Source organism: Quercus suber, unplaced genomic scaffold, assembly GCF_002906115.3.
Source record: "Quercus suber isolate HL8 unplaced genomic scaffold, Cork oak 2.0 scaffold_1099, whole genome shotgun sequence".
Classification (NCBI taxonomy): Eukaryota; Viridiplantae; Streptophyta; class Magnoliopsida; order Fagales; family Fagaceae; genus Quercus; species Quercus suber.
In genome coordinates, this window is record NW_027070504.1 from 60844 (window position 1) to 80323 (window position 19480).

The 19480-nt window shown below is 31.5% G+C and overlaps 1 protein-coding gene and 2 pseudogenes across 1 annotated transcript; all 3 read right to left on the minus strand.

Annotated features, from left to right (window-relative positions):
• Positions 1-3298: 3298 nt before the first annotated feature.
• LOC136065727 (UDP-glycosyltransferase 74E1-like) lies at positions 3299-4807 on the minus strand (annotated as a pseudogene).
• Positions 4808-7972: 3165 nt separating this feature from the next.
• On the minus strand, positions 7973-10147 carry LOC112039383 (mogroside IE synthase). Its single transcript, XM_065769266.1, has 2 exons — positions 10124-10147; positions 7973-8815 (listed from the first exon to the last, which is right to left on the minus strand). The coding sequence occupies exon 2, from the start codon at positions 8753-8755 to the stop codon at positions 8096-8098; it is 660 nt and encodes a 219-aa protein (XP_065625338.1). The 5' UTR covers positions 8756-8815; positions 10124-10147; the 3' UTR covers positions 7973-8095.
• A 2911-nt stretch (positions 10148-13058) lies between these two features.
• On the minus strand, positions 13059-15628 carry LOC111999562 (mogroside IE synthase-like; annotated as a pseudogene).
• Between the last annotated feature and the right edge of the window lie 3852 nt (positions 15629-19480).

A 19480-nucleotide genomic window follows, 5' to 3' on the forward strand; every position in this document is an offset into this window, starting at 1 on the left:
AGTATTCTTCTTAATACTTTAATTTTTATTGTGTGCACAGTATTACTCTATTAACAATTTAAATCAAACTCAATTTTTTTTGTTACATTTTTGTTGTGTCCATAACATTATTTTTGTTGTTACTTGATGTATTGATTTTTGTAATTGTGTTTATACTTATTGGTAAATATATATTTAAAAAATATTATATATAATTTAATTTTTTTTTTCAAGGTCTGGGTTTTCAAATGAACACCCAAACCATAACGTGGAGCTGCCATTGCTTGCATATGCCTTCCTCATATTGAGTTCAAGCAATGTATAGCCTTGATTTCCCTTCTGTTATTTTTCATAAATTTTAGGGTTTCAAAAGCTATCTAAAAGCTATCTGTAATTAGTTTGTGAGGGATACACTCATTTTTGGATCTCTAAAATTATATACAAAAGGATCTATTTGAGTCTCTATGTTAATGCTTTTGAAATAATTTTGTATACTATTGTATAGGTAGATAGTTCTATAGTATGTGGTTCTTTTGAGTTTTTAATTTTTGTGAGAAATTACATTTTGCTACTTTAAACTATGCAATAGGTTACACTTTGCACCATAAACTATCACACTCATCACACTTTGCACCATGACGTTATTTTTTCTGTTATATTTAACAAAATTCTACGGTATGTGACAAACACATACTTCTTGTTTAGGTAGAACAAACTTAAAAGACAAAATACTCTTCTTCAAAATAATTAAAACAAAACCCAATTTTTCCACATCTCTCGCGTGTGTGCCTCTCCCAAATTTAGATTCTTGTAAACCCTAAATCAAAAACTGCTTTGGCTCCACCATTGCTTCACACGTCCCCTACTATCACACTCATCACACTTTCTCACTTTTCACCAAAGAAAAAAAAAAAAAAAAAAAAATCCCGAAACCCCAACTTTTTCCCCAGATTGAACCACAATCCACCATTGTGACGAAATCCTTAAGTCCAATCACACGGCCGTGCAGGCGCAAACTCTGGGTCCCATACGTCGGTCAATTCTGAGAATGGAGTTAATTGTTGGTAAATGACATAGCTGAATTATGTTGATTCAAATTTCACGATGCATGTGAGGATGCCAATAACGTATCTAATCATGGAGTATGTATTTTTCTTGTTTCTGCTCTACTATTAAAGCAGAATATTTTCAGCATTTCTGAAAGTGTGTCTTCATTCTTTATTCTCTGTTTTTCTATTATATACACGTAACCCACAATTTTTAATTAGATAGAATTATATTCTTTCCTGTCTTTTAGTTTTTGACTATTTTAGCTTTTACATCTGATATGATTTAACTTTTCATGCTTCCTACATGATGGAGGTCTTGATTAGGTTAATCATATTTATCAAATGTATTTATAAATTTATCAAAGTTATAAATTTAGTTTATAACTTTTCATGCTTCCTATAAGTGCTTCCTACAGGGGATTCACACTCTTTTATCCCTTACTGTTTAATAATATATATTTTTTTTGGCCGAATAATTGTTTGATAAACTTGATAAATTGATTTGATTTCCAGTGGATGTCTACTTATGGAAAAAGAGGGTACTTTTTGAAGAAGGCTGAAAGTGCTAATTATTTTTGTTTTAATTTATTTGTCCCATACATGGTTGTTATGTGCAGATGAAAGACTCAATGATATGTTGAAAGTGCATACTATCTTGTACCCGAAGTCCTGCATACCTCGTATAATCACTCTCTTCCATGCTTTCAATATACAAGTGTTGCATAATATGTTCTATACAGTGTGGGGACAATTGAAGACACCACCTAAGTCAATACAAACACATAATAATATTCTATTAAGTGTTAAAAAACACACACACACACAATCCCTAACTACTAGTAGTCTCAGCACTCGCAGTAAACATTATTCCGTCCATAATCATTGCTTCCCCTCAAAAAAACAACTAGTCATGATTAATAATTCAAAAAGGTGACCCAACGGTCAAGCTCTATCTACTGGTCCCAATCCACTTTTCGTCAATAATATACCCATTCGGACCCATCACACACCCAACCATTATGAATAGCATTATTCATCAACCAATGAAGCGAGATAGTGAAACTGAAGACACAAGACACACATGCAACGAAGCGAGAGAGTGAATTGAGTGTGACTAAAAATTACTTGAGAAACACTTCTTCTTTGCTCAAAAGACACGACTTACACGAGAGACTGAGTGGGGTTTCAATTTGGGGGAACACAATTAGGGTTTCAAGTGTTTATTTTTTTATTTTTTTTTTCAGTGAAAAGTGACAGAGTGAGAGAGTATGATAAGTGAGAAAGTGTGATAAGTGAGAGAGTGAGAGAGTGCAAGGTTTCGATTTGGAATGGTGTACAGATGGTGTTGTGGTGGTGGAGGATGATGGAGAGATGGTGGACGGTGGTGGAGTAGAAGCAATTTTCGAATTGGGGATTTAGGGTTTATAAGAATATGAATTTGGAAAGGCTAGTACGCACATTAGACAGGGAGAGAGATATGGAAAAAAATTGGTTTTGTTTTAATTGATTTGGAAGAAGGGTGTTTTAGTTTTTTTTAAGTTTGATCTACCTAAGTAAGATGCATGTGCTTGTCATGTATAGTAGGATTCCGTAAACATAACAGCAAAAGTAACACCGGGGTGCAAAGTGTTATAAGTGTGATAGTTTATGGTACAAAGTGTGCATTTGAATAGTTTAGGGTGTAAAATGTAACTTGGTATAGTTTAGGATGGTAAAGTGTATTTTTCCTAATTTTTGGGATCAATACAATACGTGTGTAGTTGATATTTATTAAGATATGATCTGTATTTAGAGTAGACAATAAAATTTTCATAATATCATCCCAAAAACTTTCTCATTAATGAAAACACAAAATTACATTAATGCAACAACTAAAAAAAAAAAAAAACACAAAAATGCAAATGATGTAAACCTACATGAATATATAAAGGGAAATGTTAACGAATGTTCTTAAGATATTGGTTAATAATCCATTTAAAGAAAGTTTTTATGGGGGAAAAAAAAAGTAATTAATGTTTTGATAGCTTTATTCATTTTTTATAAAAGTAATGTTAAAATTTTTCTAAAATGGATTGTTAACCAATGACCTAAGGGCACTCGTTAGCATGACCCATATATAAAAGCTATCTTCGAGATTTCCACAAATGACCTTGTTTTACATAACTTTAGGTGTGCATAATTTTTTCTACAAATTCATTGATGTTTTATCAGAGCTTCCACCTTCATCCAAAGCCTCATTAGCTAATTTCTTCCATTTGTTGCATTCCTTTTCAGCTCCTCCCTCTTTTCTCCCATAGCCTCATTAATACACAGCTCAATTCTTCTTTTGTGACCATGCCTTTGGCATCCGCCTTAACCCTAATCCCGACCTCCACACATCCATGACAAACTTAGAGTTGGTGGTTTGGTCACTCCATTGTGGCATGGTCACCATTGGCACACCCAAGCTCAGTGCTTCGAGTGTCGAGTTCCAACCACAGTGAGTCACGAAGCAGCCGCAGCCTTATGAGACAAAACTTCTAATTGAGGGCACCATGACACCACCAACCTCTCTCAGTTGTCTCTTTATAAAGTTGGTAGGAAGTTTCTTTGTTTCTGTCTCTCTAACTACCCACAAAAATACTTATTACTCTTTTTAGGCCTAATGCTAGTTTTCCATTTGCTCTTCTCCTAAGGCAGCCAAGCTTCCGAAAGATACATAAACAACTGTGCCAGTATCCTTCGAGTCCAGCCATTTCATGCAAGCATCGACATTTGGTTTGAAGAGGCTCAGATCGTAATTCTTGTCGTCCTTCAACCTCTTGTCTAAGTACATTGATGGAATTGTTGGTCCTATGTTCTTGATTGGCCATTGGCTTGAAATCCAGCTCACCACCTGACGGAATTCACCAAAACATTTACAACATATAGATTTGAATAAATTACACCTAAACATCTTGAACATAAGTTCATTGGAAAACAATTGATCGAAAATAAATTCATCATGTGTATTTATATCTTTTCATTTTTCTTCCCACTCTGAATATGAATATGAAGTCATAAACCTATGTTTTATATGGTATATATATCCCTAACCACTGGTATTTAATAAAAAACAATGGAAAGATGAGTTTTATATATGCAAGTGACATTACTTTCTTTATCATACATGGATAGAATATTTCTCAAGAAACATTTATTGTTTATCTAAAAACTATTTAGGGTCTGTTTGGATATAGCTGAAAACTAAAAACTGCAAAACACTGTAGCAAATAATTTTAATGTGTAAATAGTACTGTAGAACCCATTTTTAATGAAAAAGTTTGCTAAAAAGTGAAATTTGTGGGTCCATAAACAGTAAATTTGTGAGAAAAGTCAAATATTGCAGCTATTGTTCATGCACAGTAGCTGCAACAGTAAATGAACAGTAAAAATTGACTGAAACTCGTGAAAAAAAAAAAAGCTGAATCGCAAGTGCGCGTTTCAGCTATTCAGCCCAAGCCAAATGGGCACCTAGTATCTTGAAACATCTTGGTCATGGTAGCAATTTAGACTGTTCATGAACAGTAGCCGCAACAGTAAATGAACAGTAAAAATTTGACTGAAACCTGTGAAAAAAAAAAAAGCTGAATCGCAAATTAAAAGATACATTTGGTGGAATTATAGAACAAACTTACCTCCTCTTCCAACTTATCAAAAGAGCTGCAAAATACCCAATTCACTTCATGGAAATTATGGAACTCATCCCGCAAAGTCTTAGTAAAGTGGATATAAATCTGGCTGAGAAATGAAGACGGCATGTCAACGATCCTTAGCAGTGGCAGTGAAGGCAATGATACTTAAGGCACTTGTAGAGGAAGTGTAATTCTCCCCTGAAACAAGGTAATAGATGGCAGCAATTGTGCATGATTGGTTATTAACGGAGCTCCACCAACACCATGTTGTTTTGCTACCTCTAGTGCCCAAGGCAAAATGCTATCATAGACAACTAATTTAGTAGCATATCCATGCTTTTATTTCTCTCAATAAGTCTTCCAACTATGTGAAAAATGACTTTGAAGCGATCGATATACGCTTCCATGGTTTCTACTGTTGGATACTCGCCAGAGTCATCAGCAATCGCTCAATTGTGACAGAGCTGGCTTGACCATCCATGGATTTGACGATGGAGTTGGTGGAAAGTAGGGTCACCTTGAGACCTTTGAAGCTAGGCGTTTGGAGAATTGGAGCATTGGTTTATGTGGCCTTGTATAGGGAATGAGAATACAACACATGGTAAGAGTAGCTCTTTGTTCTCTCTCCATTTCTTAAGCTTGTTTTTGTCTCACTCGATGAACAAAAAAGGACTTGCTATAAGCAAGAAACAAGGAGATTATGATGCTTCATATGTTGATTGGTAGGTTTAAGATATGAGTTACATATTTATAGACATTATTGGTGATACATAAAATGCATGGATGACGTAATTAAGTATGTAAGATCAGTTTGATTAGTTCTAAACTACATGAGCATTGGGACTTTCTAAAGATAATTACGTCAAAGCATGTGTCTAGTCACTAGAGTAGACACTTGGAAATTGGAACTAGTTTGGCAACCTCCGTTGAACTATCCTTTTTTCACATTTGGCAACTAAAACCTAAGAAATTTCAATGGTTAAATAGTTCAAAGTAATGTGGTATTTGGAATTTTTTTCCGAAGATTTCAAATAATTAATAGTGAGAATACATAAGTCTATGCTAAATCAAAATATATACAGAATTAAGCAATTATCTAGATTGAAAAATCAATAGAAAACACAAAACAAAAACTCTAAAACCATAAAAAATTTCTCTAAAAAAAGCCATAAAAATATTGCTAAGACTACCATAAAATTAGTGTTTTAAAATATTGTTGTTTTCCTCAATATAATTTATTTTACCAACCCAATCATACTTTTTTTCTTATTAATTTTATTGTTTTAATTTATTTTATCTTGTGGTTTACTAAATCACTTATTGAGTATACACATGTAAGTAAAGTCTCATATTACATATTAATAAAAAAAAATGAGTGGTTAATATGATATAGTTAAGCTTAAATCCATTAGACTTGAACCTTTGGATTAAATGTGTGTCTCTAGGATAACACGCATATATATATATATATATATATTTAGGGGTTTTTTTTTATAAATTTTTTTGGATAAAAGTTAATAATTTGTATCAATTATAATTTTGAAATATATATTTTTATTTTTCAAAAAAAATAAAAATGACAAACTTTAGAAATAAATAGTAACGGTAATTTCTATTATTTTTTTTAGGAGTTCTCTTAGTTTTTTATTTTTTAAATGGTGTTTTACTTTTAATAGGATGAAAAATGAATTTAAAAAAATGCTAAATTTTAGGAAATAAAAAGATGAGCATGAAAGGAAAAAATTCTAAATTTTAAGACTTCTGTTTTTGAATTGAAAATAGAATTTGTTATCTGACATTTATGACCTTATTTCTAATAGATGAACATGAAAGGAAAAAATTTTAAATTTTAAGACTTCTGTTTTTGAATTGAAAATAGAATTTGTTATCTGACATTTATGACCTTATTTCTAAGAGAAGTTGTCTTTTATTAATGAGTGTATTTTTGAACTACAAAAAAAATCCAATTCAAAGAGGAGAATCCTCTTATAAATAGTATAGATAGATTAGGTTGGCCAAAAAGAAGTTTGTAAGAGAAAAAAGGAGATCAATACAAGTGAGTAAGTTTAATGACAAAATAAACGTTCTTGATGGTAAGGACTAAGGACTTCTTCAACAGTCTCTCATTCCCTAGCACTCTGATTAATTTCTTTCTCCACAAACTCAATACTGTGGCAAATCTATTTCTTCAATGTTGTTAAATCAAAGACCAAAATTCAACATTGGGCCTTTGGATTTTGATTATTTTCTTAATGGTTGTGACACCGTCTAATTTGGGATGGATTGATTAAGTTAACCAGGCCTTCCATGCCTAGTTGAATTGTAGATCTCAAATGTTTTTATTTTATTTTAGTTTTAATTTTTAATTTTTTAAAATAATTTAGGTCACTTGGCATCTTACTTGGAATTCTAGATGGCACTAAAATTAATATTTTAATATCACATGTCAGTTTTTTTTTTTGTTCATCCACCACTTAATGGTAAGGACTATTTTGACATGATATTGAAGAGTGATGGACTAAAATGACACATTTAAAAAGTTAGGATCAAATTGAGACATAGTGTATGATTAGGAACCAAACTTGTGATTTACCCAGTTTTATTATATTTAGATCTCACTTGCAATTCACTTAACAATAATACTTAATATATTTATTGTATTTAGAAATAATAAATAATTTCCAAGATTTAATTTTAGTAGCAATAATTAGTATGTTCATTGTATTAATTAAGAAACAATATGTCAAATGAACTTAAAATTTATCTTTTATAAGAAATGCTATGTTCATAATATTTTTACAATACTTTCATAACAAATTTTAAATAGTAGATTGTTACTTTCTGTTAATGATGGGCAAAAAAAGTAATTCCAATAGTTGGTTTAAATTAGAACGAATAACTATTTATCATCTAAGATTTTTTTTGAAAATATTGTAAAAATATTATGGACATAGTACTTTTTATTTGTAAAATAGAAATCACCTAGACCACAAGACTCATCTTCTTACTCACCTCCTAAAAAAATTCCTGAAGACTGTGTGTAGCTGATATTCTTTAAGATATGATTTAGATTTATTTTAGAGTAGGTAGATCGACAACAAAATTTCCGGAATATCATCTGTCCTACAACAAGCTAATAATTTTGATAAAAGAAAACTGACCTTGGTTGACAAATTCTAGTGATTTTTGTGGACAATTGGTTGACATTCGAAAAATTTTGATCCTACAATTGATGACCTTCTATATTATAAATTAATTTTCTTATTTCACCTTCACTTTTTTGAGAAAATATTTATTCAAAACTTTTTCATTAATCAAAACACAACATTCAATGAATACGAGTGATGTAAACCTACATGAATATTGAGAAGCCATCTTTCATGGTTTCCAACAATGACCTTGTTTTACATAACATCAAATTTGTACAATTTTTTCCACAAACTCCTCGATGTTCTTATCAGAGCTTCCACCTTCATCCAAAGCCTCATTAGCTAATTTCTTCCATTTCAATGCATTCCTTTTCATCTCCTCCCTTTTTTCTCCCATAACTTCATTAATGCATAGTTCAATTTCTTCTCTTGTGACCATCCCTTTGTCATCTACCTTAACCCTAATTCCGACCTTCCACACATCCATGACACACTTAGAGTTGGTGGCTTGGTCACTCCATTGTGGCATGACCACCATCGGCATGCCCAAGCTTAGTGCTTCGAGCGTCGAGTTCCAACCACAGTGAGTCATGAAGCAGCCGACAGCCTTATGAGACAAAACTTCTAATTGAGGGCACCATGTCACCACCAAACCTCTCTCAATTGTCTCCTCTATAAATTTTGTAGGAAGTTTCTTTGTTTCTGACTCTCTAACTACCCACAAGAAATACCTATTACTCCTCTTTAGGCCCAGTGCTAGTTCTTCCATTTGCTCTTCTCCTAAGGCAGCCATGCTTCCAAAAGATACATAAACAACTGTGCCAGTATCCTTCGAGTCCAGCCATTTCATGCAAGCATCAACACTTGGTTTGAAGAGGCTCAGATCGTAATTTTTGTCGTCCTTCAACCTCTTGTCTAAGTACATTGATGGAATTGTTGGTCCTATGTTCTTGATTGGCCATTGGCTTGAAATCCAGCTCACCACCTGATGGAATTCACCAAAACATTCACAACATATAGATTTGAATAAATTACACCTAAACATCTCGAACACAAGTTCATTGGAAAACAATTGATCGAAAGTAAAATCATCATTTGTTTTCTTTTGTTGTGATTTTTTATATTTTTATTATTTTTCCTCCCCATTTGATTATTAAATTAAACTTAATTTTTATATGGGATATATTAATGCATGCTCTTAAGATAATGATTAACAATTCATTTTAGGAAAATTTTGATATCATTATTTTGAAAAATAGAAAAACTGTGAAAATATTAATTGTTTTTTTTTTTTTTTCCATAAAAGCTTTTTTAAAATAGTTTATTAATAATTACTTAAGGACATCCGTTGACATTTCATTTTTTTTATATAGTACATCTCTTACCACTTACTTTTAATAAAAAACAATGAAAATATGAGTTTTATATATTCAGGTGACATTGCTTTCTTTATCATAAATTGATACAATATATCACAAAGTAACATTTATTACTTCTTTAAAAACCATTTATTGTTTGGAATTGATGATAAATATATCAAAAAATTAATTGGCAGCTTGGTTGAATAGGTTAAAATCCGTTGACATTTCCTTTTTTTTTTTATATAGTACATCTCTAACCACCTACTTTTAATTATTAAAAAAAAAAAAAAAAATTGAAAAGATGAATTTCACATATTCAGGTGACATTGCTTTCTTTATCATAAATTGATACAATATATCACAAAGTATCATTTATTATTTCTTTAAAAACCATTTATTGTCTGGAATTGATGATAAATATATCAAAAAATTAATTGGTAGCTTGGTTGAATAGGTTAAAATCCTATTGTGTGTGTATCATTGTCATGGTAGCAATTCAGAAAGAAAAAAAAGAAAAAGAAAAAAATCATCTTCACGGTTTCAATTTCCCTTGATGTGCTTCAATCATATTTACTCTCTAACAATAATCAAAACTTCATTTTCAAGAGATGAATACTGAATTTTTGTCAAAAATTGCATGTCACCCCCATAATAAGAATGTCAATCTAACTAGACTAACCTTTTGGCTTGGTAGGAATTATTATGATGTATATTTCTCCGTGTACCTATAATTATGTGTACTAAATGCATGGGCCAATGACTTTTAGTTCAAATGACATATATTATGGTATTTCTAATTGAGAGAAATCTCCAAGTTCAAATCCCTCTCTACCATTTAAAATGTATAAAAAATAAAAATAAAATTTTGTGTTTTGAATGTTTGCACTTGCAAATTAATAGATACATATGCTGGAATTAAAGAACGAACTTACCTCCTCTTCCAACTTATCAAATGAGCTACACGAGCACAATTTTATGTTTTATTGACTATATGACCAATGCACTTTCTTACTATAAGTAGTTAATTACAAGTCCCAAAATCACACATTTGAATTTAATTGAAAAACTTAAAATACTATACCTAAATAAATTTATGGTTTTCCCTAAATTTTAACATTTTGTGTGCTTTTATATATATAAGTCTGGTTAACGAATGCTCTTAAAGCATTTATTAATGAACCATTTTAAGAAAAAATTTAATATTACTTTCACAAGAAATATATAAACTATCAACAAAATTAATTGTATTTTCTTAATTTTTTCATAAAACATTTCTAAAACTAATCTATTAACAAATGCTTATATCATCTATTAACTGTATACTATTATATATATATATATATATATATATATTTAAAAAGTTTTATAGAAAAACTATTTTTTATTAACTCTTTATATCTTCTATAAAAGTAGTATAGAAATTTTATAAATAACCTCTAAGGAAAACTCCTATTAAAAAAAATACCACTTTATCAGCTTACTTTTGCACACGTGACTTGTTTTATAGGTATTTAGGATATAAATTATAAGAGGCCAGGGACAAAAGGGGAAAAAAAATCCACAATTTTTGCTCCAATTTGCCACTTGGTGACCTTTGAGCAGTAAAAGTAAAATAATCGATCCTCTGAGTAGTAAAAATAAAATAATAAGTTCATAATTTTATTATTTACCATTCCTCATGTGACAAATTTTTTTTTTTTTTTTTGAATTACTTAGCATTGATGAATGATGTCATCAAATTGCTTTTGCATTTTTGTGATTTTCTTTGATGACATCATTGCTTACGTAAACGTATGTGCTAAAAAAATGAATAATACAAAGGATTTAGAAAAGTATAATTTTATGAGGAGCCAAGAGTAATTCTATGTCAGATGACTCAAATGTTGGGAGGCCAATAGATGTGCGGATCTACTTGTTAAAGTAGTCTGTTTATATTCAATTGCTTTTGTTGTTTTAGATAATCCCCCTTTAGTTAGTCTTTGTAGTATTTTGGACTCTGATGCATCCGGTATGTACTCTTTAGGCTCTCAACCGGTACTCTGCCTGTTTTGGCTTTTTAGTTTCAATGAATTCTCCTTTTAACCAAAAAAAAAAAAACATGACTCACATGTCCAAATCAGATAGCATTTTCCTTTATAATATCTTATATTTTGTATTAGTTGTGTACAACTAATGACCTGTTTAGATGGAGAGGGAAAGAATGAAGAATGGAGGAGAGTAGAGTAGTATTGGCTAAAAAAAGCTAATTTTATGCTAAATCTATCATACTCTACTCCCCCTCAATTCAAACGGAACATAAAAGATCATTTTATACTTACATCGATTTTAAATTATATTTTTTAGATTTTTTTTAAGTTAATAATTTTTCCTTAAGGATTATAAATTTTATTACAGCTTCATATTAAGTTTTTGTTTGGTAAAAATTATTTTTATCAACTTATTTTACTATTCAGCTTATTTTTGCTACTATTCATAGGTTTTACTGCACTTTTTGGTATTATTCATAAGTTTTACTGTACTATTTTAACTAATGTTTACCTTTATCTACAATATTTTTAGAATTTTTTTTTCAATTTTAACAAAATAAACAAATCTCAAACATGCCGTAAGTAGACATAGAATTACTTAATTAACATGCAATTGTTACAAGCATCATGTTCACGTAATTTTCACAGTTCCCTTTTTACTATTTTTTTTTAACACGGATTTCTATGCCTGGGAGATTGGGGTTTATTAAAAAAAAATTAAAATATTAATAACAATGGTATATTATTGATATTTTTTCTTTCTTTCTTTCCTCTTTTATTTATTTATTTATTTATATTTTTAAATAAGTTTATATACAATATGTACATAGAGTTAAATCAACTTTTGACTTTCATTGTCTTATCAATAGGCTGCGAATATTGTCAAGATAGATTAATATTTTATTAAATGATCAAAATCAAAATTCTAATTATAAAATTCTAATATTTTTATATCATTATATAATCATGACCCCTTTGATTGGTGAATTATTATTACCTCTAGGATTAGGTAATAATTAATTTGTTAATTAAACACATAGCATAGGGGTCTTATCTAGATTTTTCAAGTTTATGTCATACAGTGACTTAGTTGGGCTATTCTATTATAGAGGGGATAGATTAAATAGAAAACCATATTCTTTGATTTATGGTTTTTACCAACCATAGAGAACCTGAATATTCTTAAAGTAGAGAAAATAATTTTTGTACTTTAGCTTGATTGGTTATGTTCTAATTTTTACTCCTGTGTCTTAATTCGATTGATTTTTCAATTAATTTTCTTTTCTATGGTAAATTAAATTAAATTAAATATTTTTTTTTTTTGTATTTTCACCGACATGATTAAAATAATTTGGGACCGTGATTGTCTCACGCTCCTGTCTCACGCTCCTGATAAACACACTCCATACACATTGTATTAAAATTTTACACAAGGTGTCTATACCAAAAAATGTGAAACGATAATTTTCCAACAATTTGAGGAGACATTGTATTGTTGGTATAGATAAGTCCACAAATACATGATTTTTTCCATAGTTCAAATAACCTGATATGTCTGAATTAGCTTATAGGTCCTTTGTTTTATTTTGTTCTTGGCGAGGTACGTATTACAGGGCAACTACATTCACAAAATCTTTTTTTTTTTTTTTTGGGTCCATTTTGCATTATGTGGGGCTTTTGAAAAAAAGAATTTTATTTTTTATATTTTTAAATCAGGGTTTAACATTTGATACATGGATTCACAGGACGCTTAAATGTCGTATCGTTTTTGTTACAAGAAGATTACACAGAAAAAAGATGATCCAACGTATGTCCTCAATTAAGAGTGCAATCACACGACTTATTTAAAAGAAGTTCTACTGCAAACCATAAATTTCTTATAAACCATTATCTGAATGAAGAGTTACTACTTACATTAACATTAGGTAACATTAGGAATGTGAAAGTTTTGTCACAAACTCCTCTATATTCTTATCTGAACTTCCATCTTCGTCGACTGCCTCTTTAGCCAATTCCTTCCATTTCATTGAATTCCTTTTCATCTCTTTTCCTCTCTCTCCCTCAATTACTTCCCTAATGCATAGCTCTATTTCTTCTTTGGTACCAATGCCTTTTTCATCCACTTTAACCCTAATTCCTACCTTCCACACATCCATAATGTTCTTTGCATTAGTTGTTTGATCCGACCATTGTGGCATCGCAATCATTGGCACTCCTAAGCTCAATGCCTCAAGTGTCGAGTTCCATCCACAATGAGTCATGAAACATCCAATGGCCTTGTGAGCCAATACTTCTAGTTGAGGGCACCAACTCACAATTAGTCCTTTCTCTGCTGTTTCTAGTAAAAAATTATTGGGAAGCTTTTTCTCTTCAGATTCTCTAACAACCCACAAAAAGTAGCAATTGCTATTCTTTAGGCCCCATGTTATCTCCTCCATTTGCTCTTCTCCAAGGGTTGCCATGCTTCCAAATGATATATAAACGACTGAGCCAATTTCTTTTGTGTCTAACCATTTCATGCAAATGTCCATATCGGGCTTGAAAAGGTTAAGGCCATATTCTTTGTCATCCTCCAACCGCTTGTCTAAATACATTGATGGAATTGCTGGTCCAATTGTTTTAAAAGGCCATTGGCTTGCCATCCAATTTATTACCTATATGAATTTAGAAAGCGGAAGCATATGTGTGTACGTAATAGAATCAGGTAAAAAAAATTATTAATAACAATTACGAAGACGATGAAGTACTCTTTTATCATACCATCATGGTTCAATGATATACTAAAGAGACACATAACTACAGCATATATATATCACATAAGTTTCTCTTTTTTTTTTTTTTTTGAGAAACTATCACATAAGTTTCTCAAATATATATTATCACAGAATTTATTACATATACATATTATTTTCCTATATATAAAAAAAATTATTCAAGTGATCAGTTTTATATGATTCGAGATCAATATTTTATTTTGATTAAGTCATATGTAATTATATTTTAAATTATAATAATCATGATTATAATTACTTAAATATTTTAAATCAAAAGTTTTTTTTTATGAGAAAGGTTTTTTTTTTTTTTTTTTTAATAAACTAAACATTACAGATTAAAATATAATAATATTTTTAGAAAATATAAAATTTATACAAATCATAACATCGTCTCATATAATTGAAAAAGAAAAAAAATATCGTATATTTATCCTAAAGTTTTTAATAAAGACATCAAAATTCAAATCTTAATTACCACCTGGCTCGATAAGCATCTCCTAATGTTTTTAATAAAAACATGCAAGATTTAAAACTTAATTATTACCCACCACTATCGATCTTATGATAAAAAAGAAAAGGAAAAGAGAAACCTACAAATACAAAATGAGAAAATGAATTGTTTTTAAGAAAGAAAAGGGGCTTTTACACAAGCTATTTCCTTGTAGATTTTTGGAAGCATATTCATTAAAGGCTGTTAAAGTTAATGATTTATATGTCAAGAAAATGGAATGTTTCACCCAAAAAAAAAAAAAATATATAGAGATATTAATATTTTAAATAAGTATTCCTACAATTTTTTTTAATGTGAAAGTGGAAATTAAGTATAGCATCTCAAGAAACTTGAATATATGTGCTCTTCTATAAAATTAAAAAAAAAAAAAAAAATTAAAAAGAAGAAAAATGAAATTGAATATATGCCATAGATGGATTATTGAACCTACCTCATCTTCCAACTTGTCAAAAGTGTTGCACAAGAGCCAATTCGCTTCCTGGAAATTTGAGAATTGATTCACCACAAGGTTTACACATCTGGGTCGAGCCTGTATCATAAAGAAACGTAGGCATATCATTGATCCCTAGTGATGGCATCGAGGGCAATGATATTGAAGACCCTTCTTCTAAGGGCATCTGAAGTGTTCCTTGATGCGCATGGTAATAGATGGCATTAACCACACATGACTGAGTGAAAAATGGAGCTCCATCTAGTCCAGATTGGCGAGCTACGTTTAAAGCCCACGGCAGAACTGAGTCATACACAAGAAACTTTGGAGGGTATTTGGAGCTATTATGTTTCTCAATGAACTTTGGTAAGTTTTGTGAGACTTTAGACTTGAAACGCTTGAGTTTTTCATCTGAGGTTTCTAAATCTTGGACTTCCTCAGAGCCATCAGAGATGGTCTCAAAGTTGATAGAGCTGCTTTCATGGGCTTGTATAGACTTGCTAATACGACTAGTAGCGATAAATGTGACTCTAGACCCTTCGAAGCTAGGCGTTTTGAGAATTGCAGCATTGGGTTTATGTGACCTTGTAGGGGATAAGGAATCACCAGGATATGAATTTTCCTCTCCATTTTCTTCTAAAGCTCTCAACACACTGAAGAAGTTGAATCGGAGAAGAAATGCTTTTGTTCAATGCTGTCAGTGATTAGGTAAAGGACTAATCAAACTGACAATGGTAAGTGTCTTGTATGTTTGTACCATTGAGAGTGAACGTGGCCCACATATCACTTCGTTTTGTGCTTGGACCACATATCACTTTCTTTTTTTTTTTTTTTTTTTTTTTTTTTTTTTTTTTTTTTTTTTTTTTTGTGCTTGGACCACATATCACTTTTTTTTGTGCTTTTTTCTTTTTTTGTGCTTGCCCACATCACTTTTGATTTTACATATCTTACTTATAAATTATGCAGAAAAAATAAAACTTATAAATTAGTGCTAGAGGCTCAGAATTTTCATGATTTTATAGAGGAACGTTGGGATACCCATTCAGGGCCATTCTTGCGTCCAAATCTATATCCTTTGTCAACTTCTTTTATTCGAGTTTATCACGAAAGGAATGAAATCTAATAAAAAATTGACACATAAATAAGGTATGAATTTGAGTGTAAGATGCAATGTGTCCCTCACATATAGGTCCATTTAGATACAACTTATTTTGCTGAAAACTGAAAACACTGTAGCAAAATAATTTTTAAATGTGTGAATAGTGCGGTGGAACTCGTGAACAGTGCATGAACTGTACACTTTATCTCCTGCACAGTGAATTCATGTGCATGAACAGTACAGTTACTGTTTATACGCGCTGAAAAAAAAAAAAAAAAACGTAAACGTGAGGAAAAAATGTGAATTCAAACACTCAAATAATCGATATGTCTATAGGTACTTGCCGACTATAGAAATATCAATATCAAAGCCTTGTTTCTAAACCGGAGAAGTATTTATTTTCATAAATAGTATTATGTAAAGTATATATTGTAAAAAAATAAGATGTCAATATTTGTCACTTTAGAAAAAACGGTTCATTTTACATGCTACTATTCATGCAAATTAATAATTTTCCTTCTAAATTTTGAGGTGATAATAGATTTTAAATTGATTAGTTAGACTTAGATTACATGTTTTCATATTCATTTTATTTACTTTAAAAATGTAGAAGTTGTTAGGTTCTAAAGATTTAGAAATTTATGTATTTAGAACTCTAATTTGTATTGTTCGCAAATCATGATCAAAATAGGTTGTTTAGTCTTGTTTAGGCCTGCTCAAAGTTGTGTCTTTCATGTAAAGTTGGAATCGAGAGGCTGCAGATGCATTGGTGCATTTCGGCCTGGCTCGATCGATCGAATCTCGGCCAGAATGCTTTTCTGCAGAATTTTCCAACTCAGCCCTAACTCATTAAACGTTTTGGGTTTTCTGTTTTTACCCTAGGTATATAAAGAAAAACCATAGCCACGTTTTGAGAGTTGCTCCTGTTGTATTGTTGCTCATACTTTTCTGTTTTGTATAAATCTCTTGTGAGATCTAGAGGAGCTTTCCTTTACACAAAGCTTAGGGTTTTTAAGGTAGAGATAGTATCAACATCTTGATGATCAACTCGGTTGTTGCCATTGGAACTTAAAGAATAACAAGCATGGGTGCTTGTAGTTGATTGGAGAATCAAAGAAAGAAGCAGTTTGTGAATTTGGAGATTGCACGTGGTCGTGTCAGTAAGTTCTATTGGTAGGTAGCATTAGGAAGTCGAGCGGGGAGCTTGTAAGTCCTTTTGTATGAACTTCGATTCTTTCACATAGTGGATTCAGTTTACCTTGAGGATAACTAGGTCAAATCCTCCCCAGGTTTTTACCGTATGGTTTCCTAGGTGATCATATCATTGTATTATTTATTATTCCGCTGCTTTATATGTTTGATATGATTGTATGTTTGTGATAACCTAGAATTGCATAATTTGACTAAGTTAATCACTTGGCTAATTAACTAGGTTAATCTGGTTGAGTTAAGGGGTCTAAAACCGTTCAAGTGGTATCAGAGCGGATAGCTATTTTCTTGTAGATCTTTTGATCTCTGAACTGATCCTTGACCCCTGTTGTCATGGAACACGGTCACTCTCTTGTTGTTCCTCCTCACTTTGATGGGAATAACTATGTTTATTGGAAAGTAAGGATGAAAGCATTCCTGAAATCCATTGATGAGAGAGTTTGGAATTCCGTTGAGTACGGATGGGAGAAGCCCATTACTTCTGTGAGTGAGTGGCAAACTTCTCAAAAAGAAGCAGCTAGGTTCAATAGCAAAGCTATGAATGCCATTTTTAATGCTGTTTCTATGGAGGAATTTAAGAGAATTTCTAATGTTGAGGTTGCTCATACTGCTTGAAAAATCCTCCAAACTGTGCATGAAGGCACAAAGGCAGTTAAGATAAACAAACTGCAGCAATTAACTTCTAGGTTTGAGAGCATTAGGATGTCTGATGATGAATCCTTTGATGAATTTTATGCCAAACTTAATGACATTGTTAATTCTGCTTTTAATTTGGGTGAAATCTATGACCAACCTAAAATTGTTAGGAAGATTCTTAGATCTTTAACTGAAAACTTTAGACCCAAAGTGACTGCCATTACTGAGAGCAAGGATGTGGATTCCATCCCTGTTGATGAGCTTGTAGGATCTCTTCAATCCTATGAGTCTGACCTACCCAAAGCAAACAAATCCAAATCAATGGCTCTTAAGTCTGTTGATGATGTTGATGTTGGTAGATTTGATGATGAGCTCTCTGCTACAGAGATAGCTTACCTTGCCAAGAATTTTAGAAACTTTATGAGGAATACTAACAGAAGGGCAAGAAATACAAACACTGCTGAACCTAGAAACTTTAGGAAGAATGATCCCACGAAGGTTAATAACTTTGAAAAACCTAGAGAAAAAGTTAGTCAATCTTCAAATAATTCTTTGGGTGCTCAGTGTTTTGGTTGTCAAGGGAATGGTCATGTTAAATCTGAATGTCCTACGTTCTTGAAGTCTAAGGGTAAAGCTATGACTGTAACTCTTAGTGATAATGAAGTTTCTGATGATGAGTCTGGATGTGACGAGGATGGAAACTTCATTGCTTTTACTACTACTGCTGTAGTCAATGAAAGTGTATCTGTTGAGGAGAACCCTTCTGATGGGGAACTCTCTGAGGATGCAGATCTTCAAGAGGCCTATAATAAACTTTGTAAAGTTGCTGCAAATGATGCTATGAATGTTGAACTTGGCCTGAAGAAAATTGATTCTCTTGAACTTGAAAAGAAAAATTTGCTTGTTAAATTATTTGATGCTAATGATCTTTTGAACCATGTGAAATATGAGAACATGCTCTTGCTTAATAAAGTTAAAACTTTGGAACATGATTTATCTATTGCTAGATCTCTTGAGCTTGAAAAGAAAAATTTGCTTGTTAAATTATTTGATGCTAATGATTTTTTGAACCATGTGAAATCTGAGAACATGCTCTTGCTTAATAAAGTTAAAACTTTTGAACATGATTTATCTATTGCTAGATCTGCTAGTTCTAAACTTGTTCAAATGCTGAATGTTCAAAAGTATCCTTCTGATAAATCTGGGTTAGGATATGTTGAAAGCATTTCTGTGTCTGCTCCTAATTCCACAAACTTTGTTCCTTCATCTTTTTCTGAACCTTCTGTGAGTGAGGTTGTGAGTGAAACTGTCAAACCACCTGTGAGTGAGGTTGTCAAACCTATAGAAATTTCACCACCTAGGAAGATTAGGGTTGATCTAGGAGAGTCTAAACCTAAGGAAACTACCCTTTCTAAGGACAAGATGCATGGTAAACCTGCTTGGGTTTGTCATTTTTGTGGAAAGTCTGGACACATTCGTCCTAACTGTTACAAGCTTCAAGCTGCTAAGAGAGCAAACAAATCAAAAGTGTTTGTGTCTTAAGCACAAGATCCTATGACACTTATTGGTGAATTGGTAAAGGTTTTGAACCTTTATTCCAATC